Source organism: Mustela lutreola, chromosome 6, assembly GCF_030435805.1.
Source record: "Mustela lutreola isolate mMusLut2 chromosome 6, mMusLut2.pri, whole genome shotgun sequence".
NCBI lineage: Eukaryota > Metazoa > Chordata > Mammalia > Carnivora > Mustelidae > Mustela > Mustela lutreola.
In genome coordinates, this window is record NC_081295.1 from 103718254 (window position 1) to 103744076 (window position 25823).

Consider the following 25823-nt stretch of genomic DNA (forward strand, 5'->3'; position numbering starts at 1 on the left):
CTATAGAGCACGTGACTCTTAATCTTGGGGTATGAATTCGAGCCTAGTGTGTAGAAAAGTATCCAAACTTAGTTAAGAGGTTCTTCTATCTCAAAACTAAAAATACTTTTAAAAAATATTTACCCCCAATGTGGGGCTCAGATATTGACTACATCAAAATTTTTAAATGACCACATACAAAAGTAATAGATGTTTGAAAAATATTTGCAAAATGGTGCATGGCACAGTTACTTTTGTTAATGAAGAAAAGACACAGGTCAACCAGAAGAGGAGAAAATAAAAACGATTGAAACATCAGGCAAAAGGTTATGAAGAAGCAATCCACAAAATATGGAATATCCACAGAATTACATGAATTAAGTACTCAAACTCACTAGTAGGAAATAAAAGCTAAAATAACAATGAGTATCACAATATCTGTCAGACTGCAAAAATGAAAAAAAACTATCTATAGTAGCTGTTGTGCCAGGCTCACACACACTGCTAGGGAATATGTAAATTGATAGAGCCTTTTTGAAAAACAATCCTATGGTGTCCTTTAATATTCAAGTACTAAACCTTTTAACCTAATAGGGCCACTCTGAATAATGAGAAAAATACACCTATAAATAAGGATATGTATTTAAGGATCGTTACAATACCGTTGTTTATAGTAGCAAGGAGAGAAGGGCCTGGAAATGAATAGTTGACTAAGTCTTAGTAACTGAAGTAGTCTGCAACCATTGAGAAGAATGAATTAGAGATATGCCAGTTGATTTTTAGGGATTTCCCTTATGTATTGTGGAATAAGAGAAACTAAGAGGCATAAGAGTCTATAAGATGACCACATGTGGTAAAACAATGGCAGACCCTATATGTTTATTTCTATATATTTTTGTAAATTATTAAGCATGGAGACATTTATGGAAGAATACATAAACATAGGTTATATTGCAGAGTAGAGAGAATAAAGCAAAATTAAAGAAGTGTATGTGATATGAAAACATTTATCGGGGCGCCTGGGTGGCTCAGTGGGTTAAGCCTCTGCCTTTGGCTCAGGGTCCTGGGGTTAAGTCCCGCATTAGGCTTCTCTGATCGGCAAGGAGCATGCTTCCCCACCCCTCTCTCTGCCTGCCTCTCTGCCTACTTGTGATCTCTCTCTCTGTGTCAAATAAATAAATAAAATATTAAAAAAAAAAAAAGAAAGAAAGAAAGAAAAAGGGACACCTCGGTGGCTCAGTTGGTTGGACAACTGCCTTCGGCTCAGGTCATGATCCCAGAGTCCCGGGATCGAGTCCCGCATCAGGCTCCCAGCTCCACGGGGAGTCTGCTTCTCCCTCTGACCTTCTCCTCGCTCATGCTCTCTCTCACTGTCGCTCTCTCAAATAAATAAATAAAATCTTTAAAAAAAAAAAAGAAAGAAAAAGAAAACATTTATCCATTAACATAATATAGATATATATATTAAAAAAGGAAAAATATATAGAAAGTAAATGTATATTTATTGTCACAAAGATGGTCAACGTTTGTTTTTTAAAAAAATTTTTTTAATTCACATATGGAACCTCATGTATGATAAAAATTCCATAGTTAACACTCAGGGAAAAAAAGTTTTTATGTTAAAACCTGATACAGAATATTCCAAAGAAATAAGAAATTTTAAAAGTTGATTTTAAAAAACTGAATATTGATTTTAGTTGTCTTTAATACAGCTTTGCCTTGTATTTTAGGAAGCTGCAGATGATGAACATAAAAACAGCCTTCTTCCTCAGATTATTCAGTGTTTCGCGTGTCCAAATTGCTTCCTTCTTTTTAGCAGCAAGGATGGGTGTTTGAAGCATATGTCTGGAAAGAATCATTTCCATCAGAATTTTAAACTGGGTGGTATGTTAATACTCTCTTCTGAAAGTTATTGAACTACTTTAATCTTTGCTGACTTACCATACTTCTCAGATAATTCTTGAGAAAACTTAACCTCACATTAGATTGAAAACATGAAAGTGAAAGGCGGTCTTAATTTTTATTTTTCAAGACAAATTCTCAGTATTGGGCTGCACCTAATAGTAAGATTTACTTACCTTAAGGAATGAAGAAAAACTTGGGAAGAAAATACTTCTTTAGGATGATGTTTTTATATATCCATAATATCTGCGAAGTTGGGTGTTACTCTGCATTTAAGACTCAGATTTTGAGTATGAGTTCAGCATCTTTTGTACTTATGGCTAGAAAATTGCTTCCCTTGGATTTTTATCATATAAATAACAATCTTTTACTAATGCCAGCCAATATTGAGAAAAGCAGAGGGGAGGAAGGTTGGGTTGCTGTCTACTCAAATCTTTGCAAGTTATAGTTTATTTTGTCTTTCAGATGACCAGGGAATAGCACATCCAATATTATTTCCATCTTTTGCAAAGAAACTTCTGATCTCTCTGTGCAAAGATGTCCCATTTCAAGTTAAGTGTGTGGCCTGCCACCAGACACTACGTTCCCACATGGAGCTCACTGCCCATTTCAGGTTTGTATAGATTTAGTCTGGCTGTAAGGGAATCCTGCCCAATAATCTTTACCAGAGGGAAGATTCAACAGATATTTTTCTATTCCATGTTTCTTTGCTTTTTTAAAAACAAGAATGTACACTAGTCTGGAAATTAGTCAAGTTTAGCATAATGAGAGAAGTTAAAGGTGTGGAAAAAGTGGATATGCTGATATTGCTGTGAATGTAAAAGAATTAATGGTTCTATGTGTTTTCTTTTCTGTGTGCTGTGTGAGTAGTATGTATACTGGGGGAGGAGTGGGTTAAAATAGAACTTTGGCTTTAAGTCAGCCAGAATGGAAGGTATCATATACATATGAAAGATTAAGTTTCTTTGAAAGGCCAAATTTACCAAATAATCATTGGCTTTACAATGGAAATTATCAAGCAATGTATAATCCCCAATGTACCTTTCAAAACTAGCTTTAGTAATAATCAACACATGACAGTTGTTTTTCCTTTATATTGTCACCCCCCTGCAAATTATTATTTCAAACTAAATCATGTCATTATATCTGTTAATACTTCAATATGTAACTATAAATGGTAGGGACTCTTTTTTTTTTTTTAATCCTATGATACATTTACCACACCTTAAAAAACTGGTATTTTTAATAGCATCAAAAACTAGTCAGTTATCAAATTGCCCTTATTATCTCATGAAGTTTTACATTTTACATTTGATTTGTTGGAATCATGATCCAAACAAAATCTGTACATATTTTCTGTTTAGGTGCTATGTCTTTTAGGTCTCTGTTTTTCCTGTTACACCATTTTTTAAAAAAGATTTTTTTTATTCCCTTGACATACAGAGATCACAAGTAGGCAGAGAGGCAGGCAGAGAGAGAGAGGAGGAAGCAGGCTCCCTGCCAAGCAGAGAGCCTGATGCAGGACTCGATCCCAGAACTCTGAGATCACAACCCAAGTTGAAGGCAGAGGCTTAACCCACTGAGCCATCCAGGCGCCCCTTTCTTTTTCTATATAAACATTTAAAGTTATAAATTTGCCTCTAAGCATTGATTTACCCTCAGATTTTGATAAGTTGTTTTCATTTTCATTCATTAAAAAAAATTTTACCTTTTAATTTTTTCTTTGACCCATAGGTTTATTAGAAATTTGTTGCTTAACGTCTAACGAGTCAGAGATTCATTTTCCAAATATTTGTGTGAATTTTTTAAATCTTTTTATTTTAGTTTTACTATTCTGTATGTGGATTAGAAACAGACAAAATACAGGTAATACTCAAGTATTTTGAGATGAAATTATTCTATTATCTGCATTTTTTTTTAAAGACAAACCTTTCTTCTTTTTTTTTTTTTTTAAAGATTTTATTTATTTATTTGACAGACAGATCACAAGTAGGCAGAGAGGCAGGCAGAGAGAGAGAGAGAAGAGGAAGCAGGCTCCCCGCTGAGCAGAGAGCCTCAGGGCTCAATCCCAGGCCCCTGGCATCATGACCTGAGCCGAAGGCAGAGGCTTTAACCCACTGAGCCACCCAGGCGCCCCTATTATCTGCATTTTTATTGAAAAATATCTTCTGGTGTTTTATGTATACATTGTTTATAATTCCTGTAAAAAGCAGAGTTACTGTATTTAGAAGTGCTTACAAAAGAGTGTGTTTTTGGGTTTTTTATCCGATTTAGAGTTCGTTGTCGAAATGCTGGTCCTGTAGCTGTAGCTGAGAAGAGCATTGCCCAAGTTGCAGAAAAATTCCTATTACGAGGTTACTGTCCAAATTGCAACCAAGTCTTTATGGATGAAACCAGTACCCAAAATCACAAGCAGAATTCAGGGCACAAAGTCCGAGTAATTACCTCAATGGAAGAATCAGTCTTACTTTATTGCCACAGCAGTGAAGGGAACAAACCTTCTTCTGACTTGCATCTATTGCTAGATCATTCAAAATTTTCATCACTTAAAAGAACTATGTCTATTCAAGAATCAAGTTCACAAGATTGTACCACTGTTCCAAAAAAGAAGATGAATTTAGAAGGTAGAAGCCATGAAGGTATGGTTTGTGTTCAGAAAGAAAAGTCAGTTGTAAAAACTTGGTTTTGTGAATGTCATCAACAATTCCCAAGTGAAGATGCAGTGGAAAAGCATGTTTTCTCAGCAAACACAATGTGTTATAAGTGCGTGGTCTGTGGAAAGGTGTGTGAAGATTCAGGGGTCATCCGTTTACATATGAGCCGGATTCATGGAGGGGCACATTTAAATAACTTTCTTTTCTGGTGTCGGACATGCAAAAAGGAGTTAACAAGAAAAGAGACTATCATGGCACATGTGACTGAATTTCATAATGGACACAGATATTTTTACGAGACTGATGAAGTAGAAGGTGAAACTTTGCCATCATCTTCTGCAACAATGGTGAGTAATGTGACTGCTAAGAATCCTTCTTCAACTATTACTATTATTGATCATTCTCCAGCAAACAGTCCTCCAAGGGGTAAATGGCAATGCCGAATTTGTGAAGATATGTTTGATTCCCAAGAATGTGTAAAACAGCATTGCATGTCTTTAGCAAGTCACCAGTTTCATAGATATAGCTGTGCCCATTGCAAAAAGACTTTTCACAAGGTAGAAACACTATACCGCCATTGCCAAGATGAACATAACAATGAAATAAAGGTTAAGTACTTTTGTGGGCTTTGTGATCTTATCTTTAATGTGGAAGAAGCATTTTTAAGTCATTATAAGGAGCACCACAGCATAGATTATGTGTTTCTGCCTGAAAAAGCTGAAACTTCGATTAAAACTGAGAATGATTTTCCAGTAATAGAGACCAGTAACTTGTTAACCTGTGGTTGCCGTGAGAGTTACATCTGTAAAGTGAACAGAAAGGAGGATTATAGTAGATGTCTCCAAACCATGTTGGATAAAGGTAAACTGTGGTTTCGCTGCAGCTTGTGTTCAGCAACAGCACAGAGCGTAGCTGATATTAATACTCATATCCATCAAGTGCACAGAGAAGAAAACAGTGAGGAGGAAGAGGAGCAACAGTTTGTGATCAAGTGTGGCACCTGCACTAAAGCATTTTATGATCCTGAGAGTGCTCAGCAGCACTTCCATAGAAAACATTGCTTTTTACGGAAACCCAGTGTGGCTCACTTTGGATCTGAGAAAACAAGCCTGTACAAGTTTGCTGCCAGTACCTCACGTACAGAGAGAAAACTGAAACAGACAGTAAGCTATCCAAAAAACTCAGACATGGAGAAAGGAGCTGAGAATGACCTAAGCTGTCAGACTATAGGTATGGCTTTATAACTCTAATGTCTATGCAAATTTCACATGTTGGTAGAGAAACATACATGTACTGTAGCCATCATTTTTGTGAAAGCTAATGATGATTCAGTTTTGAAGTAAGAAACATGGTAGGATGATCAGTTAATTACTGTGGTGTGTACACTTTTTATGGATGTGATTCGTAAACATTAATAAATATTCTTATTTAAATACTCAACTAAACTTATGGGGACAAAGAGTATATATTAGCTTTTTTTTAATTTTTTTTTTTTTGTAAAATTGTATTTATTTGACAGAGAGACAGTGGCAGAGGACCACAAGCAGGGAGAGTGGGAGAGGGAGAAAAGCAGGCTTCCCGCCAAGCAGGGAGCCAGATGGAGAGCTTGATCCCAGGACCCTGGGATCATGACCTGAGCCCGAAGGCAGACACTTAACTGACTGAGCCACCTAGGTGCCCCGAGTATTTATTAGATTTAAACAATGTGTTCAAGATAACATTTTCTTTCACAAAATGCATGGGAATTTTGAGAGATGAAGGAAATTGATAGTCTTTCTGAAAGATTTGAAAGTGATCCTGAACATTTAGTTTCTTCTTATCATTTAGATTTAGGTTCATTAAAAAGATAAATCAAGGGGCACCTGGGTGGCTCAGTCGGTTAAGTGTCTGCCTTCAACTCCAGTCATGATCCCAGAGTCCTGGGATTGATCCCCACATTGGGCTCTCTGCTCAGCGGGGAGCCTGCTTCCCCCTCCCTCTCTCTGCTTCTCTGATACTTGTGATCTCTGTCTCTCTCTGTCAAATAAATAAAATCTTTAAAAAAAAAAAAAGATAAATCAAGTGAATTCTTTTTGTTTCTATTTTGACTTTATTCATTTGTTGTTGGCTAATTCTTTTTTTATTTTATTTTAAAAAATGTTTATTTCACTGTAGTTAACATATTAGTTTCAGGTGTACAGTATTAATGATTCCCCAATTCTATGTAGTAGTGCTTACTATGATAAAGTGTACTTTTTTTTTAAGATTTTATTTATTTGACAGGCAGAGATCACAAGTAGGGAGAGAGGCAGGCAGAGAAAGGGGGGGAAGCAGGCTCCCTGCTGAGTAGGGAGCTCGATGTGGGACTTGATCCCAGGACCCTGAGATCATGACCTGAACCGAAAGGAGAGGCTTAACCCACTGAGCACTCTAATAAAGTGTACTCTTAAGCCCTTCAGCTATTTCATCCATCCCCCCATCCACCAATTTCGTTTAGAAGTATAATTTTAAGTGTATATTCCCCTGGTAATCACCAGTTCTCTATATTTAAGAATCTGGTTTTTTGTTTTGTTTAAGATTTTATTTATTTATTTGACAGAGAGAGAAATAGTGAGAAAGGGAACATAAGCAGAGGGAGTGGAGAGGGAGAAGCAGGTTTCCTGTGGAGCAGGAGGTCCAATGAGGGCTCAGTCCCAGGACTCTGGGATCATGACCTGAGTCAGAGGCAGACGCTTAACAACTGAGCCACCCAGGCACCCCAAGAAAATGGTTTTTTGTTGTCCTTTTTTTCCTTTATTTCTTAAATTCCACGTGACTGAATCCTGTGGTATTTGTTTTTCTAGCATTATACCCTCTAGATCCATCCACGTTGTTGAAAGTGGCAAGATTTCATTACTTTTTATGGCAGAGTAATATTCTGTTTACACACACACACACACACACACACATACACATATAATGCACATACATACCATATCTTCTTTATCCATTCATTTATCAGTGGACACTTGGGTTGTGTCCATAATTTGGCTATTTAAATAATGCTGCATTTAACAAAGGGATGTGTATATCTTTTTGAATTTATATTTTTGTATTCTTTGGGTAACTACCGAGAAGTAGAATTACTGGATTATATGGTAACTCTTTAATTAATTTAACTTTTTAATTTTTCAGGGAATCTCCATAGTGTTTTCTACAGTGGCTGTACCAGTTTGCATTCCCACCCATAGTGTATAAGGATTCCTTTTCCTCCACATCCTCATATTTTGGCCTTATTCTATGAGAAATCTTAAAGATCACTTAAGAATTTGTATATTTTTTTAGGATTTTCTTGGAAGCAAAACTATTACTTAGAGTTAAATGGCAATTAGAAGTAGAGTTACAGGGGTGTCTGGGTGGCTCAGTGGGTTAGGGCTCCCTGCTCAGAGGAGTCTGCCTTCCCTCTCCCTTTGCCTGCTGCTTCCCCTGCTTGTGCTGTCTCTTTCTCTCTCTCTCTCTCTCAAATAAATAAATAAAATATTTTTAAAAAGAAAAAGAAGAGTTACAAATGGTAGCAAGAAACCAGGGAGAAAATTGGGGTATAGATTCCTTTGTACTTATTCTAGACTTTACTTCTTGCACCAAGTGGTAAGACTAAGTAAGGCCAGAAGAGTATGTTTTAATTTTGTTTAGAAGTATAATTTTTTTTTAAGATTTTATTTATTTGACACAGAGAGATCACAAGTAGGCAGAGAGGCAGCCAGAGAGAGAGAAGGGAGGAAGCAGGCTCCCTGCAGAGCAGAGGGCCTGACGCGGGGCTCGATCCCAGAACCCTGGGATCATGACCTGAGCTGAAGGCAGAGGCTTTAACCCACTGAGCCACCTAGGCACCCAGAAGTATAATTTTTTTTAAAATATTTTATGTATTTATTTGACAGACAGAGATCACAAGTAGGCAGAGAAGCAGGCAGAGAGAGAGGAGGAAGCAGGCTCCCTGCTGAGCAGAGAGCCCAATGCAGGGCTCGATCCCAGGACTCTGGGATCATGACCTGAGCCAAAGGCAGAGGCTTTAACCCACTGAGCCACCCAGGCGCCCCTAGAAGTATAATTTTAAGTGTATATTCTTTTAAACAAATATTAGGTCCTTGTAAATTATATAATATATAGCGGGGAAAATGGTGATATATGAAATTTTGGCCAAGATTTTATTTTTAAAGATTTATTTATTTTAGAGAACGAGAGCACACATGAGCGGGAGGGGCAGAGAGAGAGGGAGAAAGAGAAAGTTAAGTAAACTCCATGCTCAGCACAGAGCCCGACTTGGGGCTTGATCTCATGACCCTGAGATCACGACCTTAGCCAAAATCAACAGTCGGATACTAAGCTGTGCCACCCAGGCACCCCTAAAATTTTTTTATTAACTGTTTTTATGAACTACTGAGTTTATATAGCCTTGCTCTATAGCATGTGTAGATCTCAGTATCATCTTTAGTCGTGGCACACTTTATGTAAGAAATGTTATATGAGCTGCTACTGACCCATTCAGCTCTATTTCAGACAATAAAGCAGTAGTTACACTGTTTTTATGTTCTCTTGTACTTTTGTTTTTCCAGTTACTTTTTGGGGAAACTATGTTGATCTGTGTTTGGTAATGATTGTAGTATCTAAATCTACAGTTACTAAGAATTTTTTTTTTTAATTTTTTAAGTAATTTCTACACCCAATGTGGGGCTCAAATTTAGAACTCTGAGATTGAGTCACATGCTCCACCAACTGAGCTAGCCAGGGGCCCCTACAATTAATAAGAATATTAAGAAAACATAAAAGAAAATGGGTGGCTTAGAAATGGGAGGGAATAACAGTAGTATATTTGAGGGAGTCTCTGTTAAGGCAGAGTAAAACCTAGTCATTTTAAAAAATAATTGAAAATATTAAGGTTGGCATTGCTAATCAGTTGAATCTTCAAGGCCTTATAAAATAGAGAAGTATGAAAGAAGTGAAAGGGATGGAGAACAAGAGTTAGAAAATGGTGGAAGAGGAAAGAACCCAAGAGAACCAAGAAAAAGATCTGTTTATGGTGGGAAGTGCTGGTATGCTACCAGGACCTCTTCTGCAGCACTTTATGGTAGCAGGGTTGTTGGTTATTTCATTTAACAGGTTACTAATAAATCAGTCTAGATTGGGAAGAGAACAAACATATGGCTGGGGCGGCAGGGGAGGAGACATTCTTCAGATAACCTTGAAATTTTATTTTGATGGATGGTATAAGTTTTTGGTTATTCAAAATTTTGTCTTTTAGGTCTTCCAATACTTTTTTTTTTTTTTTAAGATTTTATTTATTTATTTGTTTACTTAGTTATCAGAGAGAGAGAGAGACAGAGCAAACACAAGCAGGGGGAGCAGCAGGCAGAGTTAAAAGCAGGCTCCCTGCTGAGCAAGGAGCCTCTTGCAGGACTCTGTCCCAGGACTCTTGGATTGTGACCTGAGCCGAAGTGAGATGCTTAACCGACTGAGCCACCCAGAAGCCTCTCCAGTACATTATTTTTATTTTTAAAAGATTTTATTTATTTAACAGAGACACAGTGAGAGAAGAAACACAAGCAGGGGGAATGGGAGAGGCAGAAAAAGGCTTCCTGCTGAGCAGGGAGCCCGATGCAACCCAAGACAGACACTTTACGACTGAGCCACCCCAGCATCCCAAGAGGACATGTTCTAGACAATACTCATGTGTATGGGCAAAAAACTTGAGGACTGTATTTGAGACTGATTGTATAACAGGTTATTTTAGTTTTTGTTCTATGGAAAGGGGTAAAGCATTCCAACAAAGGATTTTAATACAGAATTTTTTTTATACCCATGCTGTTAATTGCTAAATGTGATAGTCTGATCATGACACTGAATAAATATGTCTTTTTTTTTAAAAATTAGAGAAAGAAAGGTAGGCTTTAGGGTCAATGGCATTTATATATAGAAAGAATAATAAAAATTTTGAAATGTTCAGAATACTTTTTATCTGGTGTCAGTATACCATGTCATGTACAAGTTTGGACTTCATTAAAAGGTTTAGAAATTAGGGGCGCCTGGGTGGCTCAGTGGGTTAAGCCGCTGCCTTCGGCTCGGGTCATGATCCCAGGGTCCTGGGATCGAGCCCCGCATCGGGCTCTCCACTCAGCAGGGAGCTTGCTTCCTCCTCTCTCTCTGCCTGCCTCTCTGCCTGCTTGTCATCTCTCTCTGTCAAATAAATAAATAAAAAATCTTAAAAAAAAAAAGGTTTAGAAATTAATAATGTTCAAGATTAACATTTTTGTATATTCTCTAATATCTTTTTTTTTAAGATTTTATTTATTTGACAGACAGAAATCATAAGTAGGCAGAGAGGCAGGCAGAGAGAGATGGGGAAGCAGGCTCCCTGCTGAGCAGAGAGCCCCATGTGAGACTCGATCCCAGGACCCTGGGATCATGACCTGAGCTGAAGGCAGAGGCTTTAACCCACTGAGAACCCAGGCACCCCTCTCTAATATCTTTTAAACTTAAGCAATTAAAATGTTTTTAGTTAATTCTTAACAAATTCAGGTTAATGTTTCTCTCTTCTCAGATGAAGAAGTCGTTGAGCTTCCAGATTTGGATTATCTGCGAACCATGACTCATATAGTCTTTGTAGACTTTGATAACTGGTCAAACTTTTTTGGTCATCTACCAGGGCATCTTAACCAAGGAACATTTATTTGGGGTTTTCAAGGTATGGTTGATAAAGAAAACATTTGAGATGACACCCTCTCTCTTTTTTCCTTTAGAGTATGTTTCACATTTAAAGGACTGCTCTTGAACCTCCTTGATTAAAACATACAGACATAGATAGAATATTGTCACTTTGCATTATAGCTACTCTGCTAGAATATTTTTCTCTTCACATTTCTCTGTGGTCACTGTGAACTCTCTTTGGTGACCTAAAGTTTGTGACTCTATAGATATATATTGAAAAAGCCTTTATTTAACACTGGCAATGTGCGAGGTACTATGCTTGGTATTAATCCATGCTTACTGATTATTATATTTATCTCCCTTTTAAACTATAAGGAAGTATGCTGAAAAGTTTATTTTTTTCCAAAATATAAAACTAATAAATAGTAGAGTTAGCCTTTGAACTTGATTGGGCCTCATGGCTACAGAACTAGTATGATTTTCAACATGTCATAATTGCCTCTTCAGTTCATCCTTACTGTTCATTCATCTAAATATCTCTTTACAAACTATTGACCAAACAGGGAGAGAGACTTCTTTGATTTACAGGAAGTTGGTATAGTGAACATCCAATAAACTTCATGTTTGATAGGGAAAAACATATAAAGAAGAGGACTGAATTTAAGATAGGAATGTACTGACCTGGATAAAGTTACCCAGTACAGTCTTTTAGTAAATTTAGCTTTGCTGATTGCCCATAATTTCTATCCACTGAGTAGCCCTGACATATTTGTTAAAAAACCATTAATATGGTTTTATAGAATTATACCATTCAGAGACTTTTCACACACACTGCTTTTGATTCTCACTAATATACCTATGTGTTTCCAGATGAATAGGCAGATTGAAGTCATCCTACTTTGCCAAGATTGTAAAGCAACAAAATGGTGAAACCCATACTCGAATTGAGTTCTGCATTCTAATCTAGAATCTACTCTCTAGAAAAAGTTTTCTCTAATGTGTGTTTTTTTTCTAATGTGTGTTTTTTTATGATTGAGCTTTCAGTTGTATCTAGTATTCTGTTCTTTTTGTTTGTTTGTTTGACTATCATATATGCCTTTTCTAAAAATAATAGGAGGAAACACCAATTGGAAGCCTCCACACAACTGTAAGATCTATAATTACCTGAATAGGATTGGATGCTTCTTCCTTCATCCTCGTTGTAGTAAAAGAAAAGATGCTGCTGATTTTGCCATCTGTATGCATGTGAGTGATTGTTTTATACAAAATCTAGTGTGAACCTTTGACCCATTTGGAATATCTTTTCTACTTGGATCATAATGATGCTATAGAGTATATTTTGGTGCTGTATTTTTGCATAAAACCTTCTACATCAGGTTCTACCTATGACAGTGAGGGCAAGGACTCATATTATACTTATTTACTGTTTTTCCCCAATTCCTAGCAGACTGTCAGCTACTCATTGTAGACCCTTAACTATTTATAGAATGATGATCAAGAGATGACATTATACTTGATGTATGCTAAGATACTTTCACGTTTTAACATCTCTGAAATTAGGAGGCACCTTAACAATCACCATTGGCCTAGATGTGGTTTGCATTTGCTTCGCTCTCTGCCAGTTACCTAGAGAAGCTACCAACCTGAGACCCATTTTAAATTAAATTACCTGCTTAAGGATTTATGTGTCACACTGATAGCATGAATTTACTCAGCAAATTTGGTTTTTGGTATTTTTGTGTATGTTTTTAAAAGTTTGTTTTGTTTGTTTGTTTAGAGAGTGGGGAGGGACAAGTGGAAAGGGTGGGAAAGAGAATCTTAAGCAGGCTTCAAGCCCATTGTGGAGCTGTCTCACAACCCTGAGGTCATCTATTTCAGCCGAAACCAAGAGTTGGACCCTTAACCAACTGAGCAATTCAGGCACCCATTAAGTTTTTTATTTATTTAAGTAATCTCTACACCCAACATGGGGCTCTAACTCATGACTCCAAGGCCAAAAGTCACATGCTCTACTGACTGAGCAGCCAGGTGTCCCCTCTGCAAACTTATTAGCTGCTGCTTACGCTTTAAACCATAAGACATTTCCTTTTCCCTTTATCAGTGCTGAGATTGAGTTATGCAAATTACCTTGCTTACCCTTTCTCTGTGGCAAATTTATTTCTTATTTACCCTTAGATTAAGTGTGTAGCCCTTATAGCATTCCAGGTTTATGTTTGTTTGTTTGTTTTACTTTCTTGGTGGCATATAAAATATCTGGCATTGATATTGATGGCTACATTTGATTAAACATTGCATATTTCATTTATTTATGAGGGAGATCTTTATACTTTGGTGGGAGCTAGAACACAAGCTAAATATACCTTTGTTGGGGTGCTTGGCTGGCTTAATCAGTGGAACATGCAACACTTGATCTGATCTCAGGGTTGAGTTTGAGCGCCACACTGGGTGTACAGATTCATTTTTAAAAAGTAATAAAATCTTAAAATAAGTAAATATACCTTTTTAGGTATGTGTTCATTCTGAAATAGATGTAACTTAATTTAAACCTCAAGTACTGATTTCTGTCAACACATGTATTTTATTCCACCTTAGGCTGGCCGTCTAGATGAACAACTACCCAAGCAAATCCCTTTCACCATCCTCTCAGGAGATCAAGGTTTTCTGGAGCTAGAGAATCAATTTAAGAAGACCCAGAGGCCAGCACATATACTAAACCCTCACCATTTAGAGGGAGATATGATGTGTGCCTTGTTAAATAGCATATCTGATACCACCAAAGGTACGCAGCTGCAGTCACAGTGCAAACCGCCCAAGAGGAGGAGACTTCACTGCTGAGAGAAACCAATAAACTGCTGTCCACTAGTGAACTTATTGGCTGCTCACTAAAGCATCGTGCTCTCCTACTTCTCTCTTACTTATTTTTTCCTTTTCTCTTATTTTTTAGGGTTTAGAATTTTCTGGAGCCTTTTCTTTCTTTCTTTTCTTTCTTTTTTTTAAGATTTTATTTATTTATTTGACAGAGAGAGATCGTAAGTAGGCAGAGAGGCAAGCAGAGAGAAAGAGGGGGAAGCAGGCTTCCCGCTGAGCAGAGAGCCTGATGTGGGGCTTGTTCCCAGGACCCTGGGATCATGACCTGAACAGAAGGCAGAGGCCCAATCCACTGAGCCACCCAGGCACCCCTCTGGAGCCTTTTCTGACCTATTAGATAAAATCTGTATTCATGTATATAAAATATATGTTTGTGATTTGAAATACATTAGTGCAATTTTGCAAAGCTCAGAATCCAGATTTTCACTACTTGTAAAATACCAAGCTCATCTTCACTTATTCAGAAAGCTAATTGCTTATAGGTGAAACTAGAAAGCTATATATAATAATATGGCAAAAAAAAAAAAAAAAGATGATTTTAAGAGGTTGACAGGAACAAAAATGAAGTCCTGAGAGATCTTAATTCCTTGGGAGGAGTAGGTACCTCCTGTCCTATTCCCAGGATTTACACTTCCTTCTCTGACTTTCTGATATTGTTCAGTGAAAGAATATGCTTATGTTCAGTTTCATTAACAAGTATTTAAGAAAGGATGTAATTCTAGGGATTCAGATGAGTTTTTTTCATGATTTCTGAAATAAATGTGGGTAGAAGAAAACAAATTTTTAAGTATCCTCATGGTTTGCAGCCATGGCTGAGATTTGGAGATATTGATGAATGACATCAATGAAAATCTGTTTTTGGCATCTTTACTACATGCTCTAAGTTTTCCAACTCTCCTATCTTTTTTTTCTTTGAGTATTTTTGGAGCCACAGTTTGAATACCCATTCTGAAGAATTTCACTGTCATCACTGAATTACAATAGATGAATTTACTTCTGCAAAATTAGGACTCATTAATCTACTAGGCCAACTCTGCTCTTTAAAGGAAAATTGACTCTTTTGCATATTTATATCATGTTTTAGTACTGAATTTTATCTTCCTATTCTGTAATTTTTGTTGTCATCTATTTGCTTATCTTTGGTTGTTGCTTTTTATTTTTAATCCCTTTTTCTTTTACTCTTTTGACATCCTGTCCCCAGTCCTTAACAACATCTACTTAATATCCTGAAAAATACTTAAATTTTTATCTTTGCCACCCAAGGCCAACCATTTTTTCCATCTCCTATGCTGCTGCTTTGGGGAACATCTCTTTTGTAATTGTCACTGTGAAACCTATTATGGATTTGCTTCTCTTACCAACTTTATTTGGAATGAGAGCTGCATATAAGTAGGTCTGTATGGGTACATTAGAGTTGGAGGTAAGATACAGGTTATTGTTACATACTGATTGTTCCCCTCTGAATACCCCTGTGCACTAGGTGTTGTTTTAATTATTCATTCATATTCAGTGCCTTTTGAATTTATTGCTTTTGGGGGACACCTGTGTACCTTATTCTGAATTTTTGTGAAATGCAGAGGTCGTACAGTACATAAAGAATGGCATGGGCTTTGGGTTCAAGGCTATCTTTGCTGCTTCTTCACTGTGTGATTTCAGGCAAGTTAGTCAACTTTTTCAGACCCTCACTTTTTATATCTATAAAGTTGTAAGAATTAGTGATATGTATAAGGTATCTAGCACAGTATGTAAAAGTACTGTGGGTGCTCAATAAGTAGTAGCTATTTTTATTATTACTACCGTAAAAGTATTCCAAGCCACTGCTTTTTATTTTTCCTTAGTTTTTCTTTCCAGTAGTTTTTATTGTGGTAAAATATACAGAACATAAGATTTATCATCTTAATTAACCATTCTGAAGTATGTACTTCAGTGGTGTTACCTATATTTACATCTTGTGCAGCCATCACCATAACCATTTTCAGAGCTCTTTTCATCTTGCAAACTGAAACTTTATATCCATTAAACAGTAATTCTCCACTACCATTTTCTTTACACCTGGAAAAACACCATTCTATAGAAATTTGACTAAGTACTTCATACAGATGAAATCATACAGCACTTATCTCTTTCTGGCTGGCCTGTTTCACTTAGCATAATGTCCTCAAGATTCATCCATGTTCTAGCAAAGGTCAGAGTTTCCTTCCTTTTTAAAAAGGCTGAATAATAGTCCATTATATGTATAGACTCTATTTTGCTTATCCATTTGTCTGTCGATGGGTACTTGGCATTATACCCATGTTTTTAGCTATTGTGAATAATGCATTTTTGAATATAGGTGTATAAATATTTCTTCGAGACACTGCTTTTATATCTTTTGAGTATATAACCAGAAGTGGAATAGCTGGATCATAAGCTAGTTCTGTTTGTTTTGTTTTGTTTTTTTTTGAGGAATTTCCATACTGTTTTCCATAGAGACTGTATCATTTTACATCCCTACCAAGAGTGTGGGGATGTACCCTACCTTGTACACTTTACCAAGAGTGTACAAGGGTTCCAGCAAAGATGTAGAAAAACACTTTGCTAACACTTGCTATTTTCTAGGTTTTGTTTGGTTGGTTGTTTTAAGATTTTATTTTTTTGACAGAGAGAGACATAGCGAGAGAGGGAACATAAGCAGGGGGAGTGGGAGAGGGAGAAGCAGGCTTCCCACTGAGCAGGGAGCCCAACACAGGGCTTGATCCCAGGATCTTGGGATCATGACCTGAGCAGAAGGCAGACACTTAACAACTGAGCCACCCAGGCGCCCCTGTTTTGTTTGTTTTTGATGATAGCCATCCTGATGGGTGTGAAGTGGTATCTCATTGTGGTTTTCATTTCCATTTCCCTAATGATTAGTGATGTTGAGCATCTTTTCATGTGCTATAGCCACTACATTTCTTAAAGTAATGGGAATTATCCAAACGAAGTGCCAGAGATGGGTACAGTCCTTAAATCATGATATTTCATTTACACCTAGATTTGAAGATGCTTTTGTAACTAATTCTAAAATTCAAAAAAATAAGTCTTACTGAATCACAGTATGTTCAGATTCAGTTTAAGACAATTTTTTTTTCCTCATGGAAGACTTAAAGACATCAGATTGCCAGGGCCCCTGGGTGGCTCAGTGGGTTAAGCCTCTGCCTTCGGCTCAGGTCATTTGGGCTCTCTGCTCAAGCAGGGATCCTACTTCCCCACCCCCACCCCACCCCCCGCCTCTGCCTACCTCTCTGCCTATTTGTTATCTCTCTCTGTCAAGTAAATAAATAAAATCTTAAAAAAAAAAAAAAGACATCAGATTGCCTAGTCATGAACTTTGTAATGAGAAAATCAAAGAGCAGTCCTTGGATGACTTTATTCCATCACTTTCCCTACAAATGGCTTTGTAAATAGTAGAATAATAGTTTTTTTTTAAATTATAGATTATTTATTTATTTATTCAACAGAGAGAGATCACAAGTAGGCAGAGAGGCAGGCAGAGAGAGAGAGAGGAGGAAGCAGGCTCCCTGCTGAGCAGAGAGCCCGATGTGGGACTCGATTTCAGGACCCTGAGATCATGATCCGAGCGGAAGGCAGCGGTTTAACCCACTGAGCACCCAGGCGCCTGAATAATAGTGCTTTCTTAGAAATGATACTTGATATATTTTGGGACTTAGAAGATTTCTCAATGTCCACAAATACACATTGTTTCTGTAAGAATGCCAGAATAACTCCTTCCTTTTAGCTTATTAGCACAGCCTTCCTATCTTAGGATATCTAACAACCAGTTTCCTAAGGCTGTGTGGTTTGGGGTATGAATCAGTGGACCATTTTGAGAATCTGACAAAAACTTTCTATGCTTCTTTCCTCAAAAATGAACATGTATATACAATATCACATGCAACTTGTGGTCCCAAGGCTCCTGATTACCATACCACAAAACTCTATGATACTACAAAAGTTCATACTGTAAGTAACATCCAGTGAGAAGTTCTCTTACATTAATCATTGATTTAGAGACAGTGCTGATTTTCCAGTTTTTTAAAATCTCAGTAGCATAGAGAAATGATAGAAGTTTGAACCTCTTCTTTTTTTTTTTTTAAATATTTTAAAAGATTTTATTTGTCAGAGAGAGCGTGTGCACAAGCAGGGGGAGCAGCAGGCAGAGGGAGAAGCAGGCTCCCCACTGAGCAAGAAGCTAGACGTGAGACTCAATTCCAGCACCATGGGATCACGACCTGAGCTGAGGGCAGATGCTTAACTGACTGAGCCACCCAGCGTCCCTGAACCTCTTATTTCTTTCTAACGTTTCAGAAATTTTCCATTATTTGGACCAAAAAGTGATATTAAACTGGCGCTTCCAATATAAACAAGGAGGAATTACTGAGAATCAGTGATTATGTGATATCTTATTTTTAGTCATTGCCAGTTTTTCAGTTAATTTGAAGGTTTTTTCAGGAGGTGTTTATCTCAGTAAAGATAAAGAGATTCAGAGAGGCTGATTTTATATATGAATGTCCAGTCAGTTGGCCATAAGGTGTTACTTTTTTGCTTGGCATGGAGGGAACAGCCAAGTAGCTTTACTACTGGTGCCTTTTTTAGATCTCTGACTTAGGATAAACATTTACTTTCTGCAGCAAAGTAAGCCTTTATTTTTATTTTTATTTTTTTAAGATTTTGTTTATTTGACAGAGATCACAAGTAGGCAGAGAGGCAGGCAGAGAGAGAGAGAGAGAGGAGGAAGCAGGCTCCCTGCTAAGCAGAGCGCCCAATGCAGGGCTCGATCCCAGGACCCTGGGATCATGACCTGAGCTGAAGGCAGAGGCTTTAACCCACTGAGCCATCCAGGTGCCCCCAAAGTAAGCCTTTAGACTAAATTTGAGATTGAATGTGTCATGGCTTTTGCAGTATAAAAATTCTCTCTCCTCCTAAGCATCAGGATTCCAGCACGAGCATTTTTATTACAACTATGATAAATGTATAAAACCCTACAGAAATATTAAAACATCTATTAATTTGTCCTTAACTTACACCTTTGTCCCCCTTATCCTTCATTACTTCTGTGTTACAGTGTACATCTCCCCATTTTAAAACTTGTCAAGATACTTTCTAGCATCCTTTCTAGTAATTCTAATCAGAGGAGCCAGGTAGAGTTTCTCTTCTTTTGGACCTTTTACATTTTATTCACAAATATATATGTCATTCTAACTCAAGAGTCATATTCCAAAGATGTGGATATAACTTGTCACTTAAAATTTTTGTTTTAAAGAAGAGAGGTGCCCAAGTGGCTTAGTTGGTTGAACTACCAACTCCAGGTTTTAGTTCAGGCCATAATCTCAGGATCATGGAATCCAGCCCCAAGTTGGCGCCTCACTAAGTATGGAGTCTGCTTCTCCATCTCCTTCCCTTCTGTTCCTACCCCTACCCCCTGCATGCTCTCACACCCTCTCTCCCACTTTCCCTCTCTCTCTTTAATAAATAAATAAAATCTTAAGAGTATTTTAAAGACGAGACAGGGAGGTGCTCCTGGGCAGCTCAGTTGGTTAAGCATCCAGCTCAATTTCAGCTCAGGTCTTGATCTCAGGGTCGTGATTTTAGGCCGTGTGTTGGGCTCCAGGTTGGGCGTGAATCCTACTTTTTAAAAGATCAAAAAATAAAAGGGAAACTTTTTTTTTTTTAAAGAGGGAAGGGGGAGGGGCAGAGGGAGAGAGAAAATCTAAAGCAGACTCCATGCCCAGAGCTGAGTCAGGGGCGAGGCAGAACTCCCATCTCACAACCCTGAGATCATGACCTGAGCCAAAATCAAGAGACAGAACCTTAACCGACTGAGCCAACCAGACTCCCCAAAAAAGGAACTAATCTTTATTGAAGGCCTATAATGTGCCAACCACCCTGCTAGCTACTTTTTATATTTGTAGTATTTGAAGATGTTTAAAAACATGTTTAAAGAATAACTTTCACATTATTTCTCTGTGCAACACTTTGAGGTAGGATGTGTTAGGTTATCCCATTTCATAGATGAGGGAGCAGAGGTCCAAAAAGGTTAAGATAAGTTATCTGCAAGTATTTTTCTTTTTATCAGTATTTTCTGCTAAGGCTGAGGCTTTTACTGACAAAAATGTCTGATTTTATGATGTAGAGAATGTGAATCATTGATTCTAACCATTTCCTTGAAAAATATGAGAGACTTTTTGCTGCAGTGTAATGACATTGCAGAGTTTGTGTAAAGATACCAAATATAAGAATTTGGTTTTTGTTTGTTTTTTTTTGTTTGTTTTTTAAATAACATTTAAAGATGCATGGGAGGGGCAGAAAATAAAAAGATTTGATTATGGGTTCTGATATTGCTGATTCTATATTAAACATAGGTAAGGAAAGTGGTCAGCACAATGAACTAAATTCTCTTTCATCTCATAATAAAAGAAGCGCCTATCTCAGCCTCACTTTTCTGTGACTGAATTTCTACATTACCATTTTTTATGAGATCATTGGTGACAATTGCTTACATGAAAAATTCTGTGGGTGCTTAAATAAACAACAGAACTTAGCCCGATCTTCTAACTTAGTTGAAGAACGTTGACTTGATTTATGTAAAATTTTCTTTTTAAAAACAGTTTTGTGTGTTTTTAAAAAGTTGCTTATATTCTGTAGTAGTTAAAAATCTTCCTTGCAGCTTTATGTAAAGTATTAACTTACCTAGAGTATTTTTTCTTTGGTATTGCAAGGATGAACTTGAACAGAGGCTGTTATGAGTTAGTGAATTCAAACTGAAAACAGATTTTACTATACTTTAAGAGAATTTTTTTTTTCCTTGACATGACGGGACCTAGGACTTTGTCAAATCTCTTTACTTTATGTCTTCATTTTGGAATGAATGGGTGGAAGGAAGCCTTAAGTATGGTTGGTATCCGTAGAGCTATACCAATTACACAAATTTTTAAAGCCATCTTTAATACTGAATATAAAAGATTAGCTATGCTGTGAAAATATGCTCTGTCCAGGAGGCATTATATAAAATAATTGTTGAACTTAATTTTAAAAGTCTGTCTGCCTGTTGTTTCTTCAGCCTGTTAATGATACTATCTATAGGTTGTCACTTTGGGCCCCATCCTGAAAATCTATATGATAGGATTCTTTTTAAGGTAATGAAAATAGGAAAGAATATTCTTGATTTTCTCTGCTCTACAGGGTGCTACTGTTTGAGGGAAAGGAAACCATTCTTAATTTTTGCAACTGAAAATCATGATGATCTTTGTGATTCAAACCTACAGTTTTGCCTTAGGCCTTGTATGCAATGATGAATTGTTTAGTCCAGTTAAGACATGCTACTTTTGACTGGCACTAACTTTGAATTATAATAACAGGAACCTTGGGTACTTTCTCTTTTATTCCTAATGTTTTAAGGCTTAATTTGTTGTTCTTCAAATTGTCAGCGCAATGTTTTATTCCCCTAAAACATTGCTTGAAATACTTGAATTCATTATATAACATTATAAAAAACAAAAATATATATATAACATTATAAAAAACAAAAAACCAAAAAGGCAAAAAGATGACTTAAAACAAATTTTTGCAGCAAAGAAATATAAATGAAATAAGTGGTTTTCGTTTATAAACATTATAAACACTTAAAAAATCTTTAATTTTTAAATGTATATTTGAATTTTTACACATGTTCCACAGAATCAAATATGTCCATATGACTTATATTCAGTTTTTTAAACCCTGATTCACTTACTATGGTATATATATATTGACTTAAATGTAGTTAAAGTGATAAATCCAGTATTTGGTCACCGATTCAAAATTTTAAGTGACTTTTGCAATACCTGGTTAGTCAATGTTGTTTTTATAGATTTAGGTCTTTCAATATGAAAATATATAAGATGTCAGGTGAGTGAGTTTATGCCACGAAGAGGCATTGCTGACTTAAACCTGTGGTCTCTATAGCAATGAATGCATGATTTTCAAAATAAGAGTTTTATCTTACCGTTCTTAAAAATTTCTAAGATGATTTCATGCAAATTAAACTTTGGAATTTATTTGCTAGATTTAAACAAGCAAACTAGCTTTTCTTAATTTCCAGTTTTTTAAAATAATAGAATTTTGAATTTAATCAACAGTGTGCTAAAATGAATTTTTCAAGTAGTTTGAGTATAGAGCTAAAATTGAATTGACTTATTTTATTAGCTCCCCCCCCACTTGTTTTAAGTAGTATTTGGTAAGCACTTTTAAAAAGCAAACCTACAAGGAAAATGGTATAATACTAATGAATTGTAATTAGTAAGCTTGGGTATGGATGAAGTCATCAAAAATATTGTTTGAGAATAAGTAAGTTAGGGCACAATAACTTTTTCGGAAATACATTTGCATTTATTGATTCTGCCTTACAGAATGTGACAGTGATGATAACCTGGGTATAAAAAATACTTCAATAGAAGAAGAATTGAGATCCACAGAAGGTAACCTAATGAAGTTAATCCTTTTTCTCTTTGACTATATCTGTGTGTTTTTTTAATTGCTCCCTGTCTTGCCTGCTCTTCATCTTCACCTACTCCCTCCTACCCCAGAATTTCAAAAACATTGTTTCCTTGTTTAAAGGAGAGTTTGCATTTTCCCGTATAAGAGGAGTTAGAGGCAAAAGCCTAAAATATTTTCTGACCCTTTCCAGAAAAAGTTTGCAAAACCTGGGCTAGGAGAAGGTTTTGGTTTCCAAATTTTTCTTTATTTTGAGTAGTATTAAATTAAGAGTATTAAAAGTTAAGCAGTAGAGTTATGAAAACAAGCACTTATATGTGAATATTAATGGACTGTTTCTATAAATTAATTTTTTTGTTCCTTCTTAAAGGAAAAGCTATTTTCTCCCAAAGGTTAAAAAGAACTTTTGTCTTAACCTCACATCAAGTTATTTACTGGCTGTACTACTATTTGATTATGTTGTATGTCCATTTATTCACTTTTGTTTTTGCATAACAGACTGCTTTTTAATAACCATGGGGGCAAAAAAATGATTTCTGAGACTAGTTTAAGTTTCACTGAAGAATTGAAACCATTATACTGGCACCTTTAACATTAAAGAACAACAGTAGAAGCCTTAATACACATTCCAGTAATGTATTTGTTGTTGGATATTTGAGAGTGGGAATGGGGAGACTAGAAAATAGGGAGGAAAATGTAGCTTAACAAGTATAGACAAAATGGCCCAGCTGATTCCTTTTCTGTGTATTTGCTTGATCGCTCACATAATGTAATTAGTTTAATTAAGAGCATACTAAAGCCCTGTGTTATTAGGCGTTTGGGAATTTGAATCTGGCAGTGAAATTTATTCATCCACTCAATGAAGTAGAAAATTCTAATCTTTCTTTCTTATAGCCAAAATTCAGTGGTTAAACAAAGTTGGCAGTAAATCTGCAGCCTAATTGGAAGCAAGTTTTTTGACCAACTTGTTTTCCCAACATGGTTTTTCAAGATCTAGCTCACTGCTTAGTAGCCACATAATAATGAGTTAAACAAGTGAAAGAACTTTTGTGAGTTAAAAAAAAAAAAGGGGGGGGGGTGGGAGGCACCTAGGTGGCTCCATCAGTTAAGCATCTGCCTTCCTAAGTGACTGTCTTTAGCTTAGGCCGTGATCGCAGGGTTGTAGGATCAAGTATTGTGTTGGTCTGCCTACTGGACAGGGAGTCTGTTTCACCCTCTGTCTCTCCTCTTGCTCATGCTAATACACTTTCTCTCAGTAAATAAAACCTAAATAAATAAATAACATGCCCCCTAAGTTGTTTATCAAGGCCACTAAAAGTTAAATACCATCTAAGCAGTAGACTTGGCAACTTGAGCATCTAAGCAATAGACTTGGCAACCTTTATTTGCCACTCATGACTAATCCCATGGAAGGTGCCACACAAAATCATAACTTTTTTTTTTTAAGATTTTATTTATTTATTTGACAGAGATCACAAGTAGGCCGAGAAGCAGGCAGAGAGTGAGAGGAAAGTAGGCTCCCTCTTGAGCAGAGAGCCCGATGCAGGGCTCTATCCCAGGACCCTGGGATCATGAGCCGAAGGCAGAGGCTTTAACCTTTGAGCCACCCAGGTGCCCCCAAAATCATAACTTTTAAATAACCACTCTTGGAAGCCTTCACAGTTTTTATGGTTCCTAGCTAACCCAGGAAATCTGAGATAAGTATAATGCAATGTGCACCAGAGTTTCTAACATTTTGTATCTATGGTTATTTTATGATTTGAAGAGTTTCTACATTTTTGTGATTCTTTAGATTGGCAAAAGGATTACTATAAAGAATTCAAGAAAAGATTCTCTAAACTTTTAACCAGTTATCATGAGGTAGGAAAAATCAACTTGAGAAATCAAAGTGTTAGATGCTTTATTTTTGGATGCTTTATATAAATAAGTTTGAGAAACACACAGTGTTCCATGTAAGTTAAGGGATAGGACTCTTCCACAGTTCCTCTGATGCCCTTCTTTTTCCCCTTTCACCCAGTAAGAACTAGCTCAAATATCATCTCTTAGGTTGAACCATAGAGAACTGACATTTTGTAGACATTTTTGGGTGGTCAGTACTAGATTTACCATCTTAGAGAGAGTTAACTACTGCATTCACAAGGCTCCCTCTGTACCATATCAAGTAGATTTAAAAATTTTCTGTCTTATCTCCTGTAGAAGTAAGATTGTTTGTTGTTTTTTTCGTTTCAATACCACTTAGCACATAGTGTTTAGCCCTAAATAATTGTTTGTTGAAGAGTAAACTTGTAACAAACTCCGAACATGTTAGAGCTACCAGGACCCACTTCTCTATAGCTGAATCATAGAAATTAAGATAGAGGCAATTTGGCTGGGAGAAGAGTGGGTGATTTTATTGACCCTACAGCATGAAAGCAAAGTGATATTTTAGTCCAAACCTAATAGCAAAACTCAAAAAAGTTTAATTTTTTTCCCCCAGTTTTATACCTTTATTTGACAATCAGTGATTAGTTCTCATCCATATTAACTGTCTGTAGATTTTTGAAATTGGTGACAGGGTCATAGGTGACCAGTGTGTAGAACTTGTTTGGTGAATCTTATCCTCGTTACGTTTTCTGGACAACCACACATGGATATGGTAGGAACATTCCTTATTCCTTTGGCCCAGACATCTTTGTTGAGCCAGGTGTCAATGTGCACATCTGGAGTTCCCATCTCCTTCAGGGCAAATTTCTGGATCTCTTTGAGTGCCCAGAGGACACGCTTCTTGAAACACATTCCGTTGATGCAATTGTGAATGTTGATGGTGTATTATCTGGTCACTTCCTCATCAATGGCACAACAGCTCTTCTCTCCACCCTTCTTCGCAGAAGCCATTCTGCTGGGCCCTGGTTGGAAAGCTAAATAACTTAAGTCTCTTTTCATTCTTTCCTTCCCCAACACAACACGTAAATGCCTGACAAATGGTAGCAAAAGGCAGGATAAATCTGCCTGTGACTCTTGCCTTGAGGAAGGGTTATTTCCCTTATCTCCCCTCCCCTCCCACCACCATGATTTGTTTCATTCTTTTTTTTTCTCTGTAGACTAATATCAGACTCTGACTACCCATGCCAATCATAAAGATCCTCTGTAATCTATTTTGTATACTGGACAGGGGAAATAGAGGACACATAGTGTGGTGATATAGAGTGCAGACTTTGGACTCAGACTGTCTTAGTTAAAACCTAGCTCTGCTACTTATGAGTTATGTAATGTTGGTCAAGTCATTTAACT

At 36.8% G+C, this 25823-nt stretch overlaps 1 protein-coding gene and 1 pseudogene across 6 annotated transcripts in view; one reads left to right on the top strand and one right to left on the bottom strand.

Moving 5' to 3' along the window:
- The window catches only part of ZNF451 (zinc finger protein 451), a 138410-nt gene that overhangs the window by 103831 nt on the left and 8756 nt on the right, over positions 1-25823 (top strand). For 4 of the 6 annotated variants that reach the window (XM_059178328.1, XM_059178326.1, XM_059178330.1 and 1 more), the window contains 7 exons: positions 1710-1863; positions 2347-2494; positions 4156-5765; positions 11089-11232; positions 12310-12440; positions 13788-13974; positions 22469-22537. In XM_059178328.1, coding sequence (XP_059034311.1) covers positions 1710-1863; positions 2347-2494; positions 4156-5765; positions 11089-11232; positions 12310-12440; positions 13788-13974; positions 22469-22537 — 2443 coding nt within the window. Of the gene's footprint in view, positions 1-1709; positions 1864-2346; positions 2495-4155; positions 5766-11088; positions 11233-12309; positions 12441-13787; positions 13975-17993; positions 18045-22468; positions 22538-25823 lie in introns of all 6 variants that reach the window. The other 2 variants (XR_009354765.1, XM_059178331.1) reach the window with 2 other exon arrangements.
- Positions 24954-25586, bottom strand: LOC131834134 (large ribosomal subunit protein eL31-like; annotated as a pseudogene).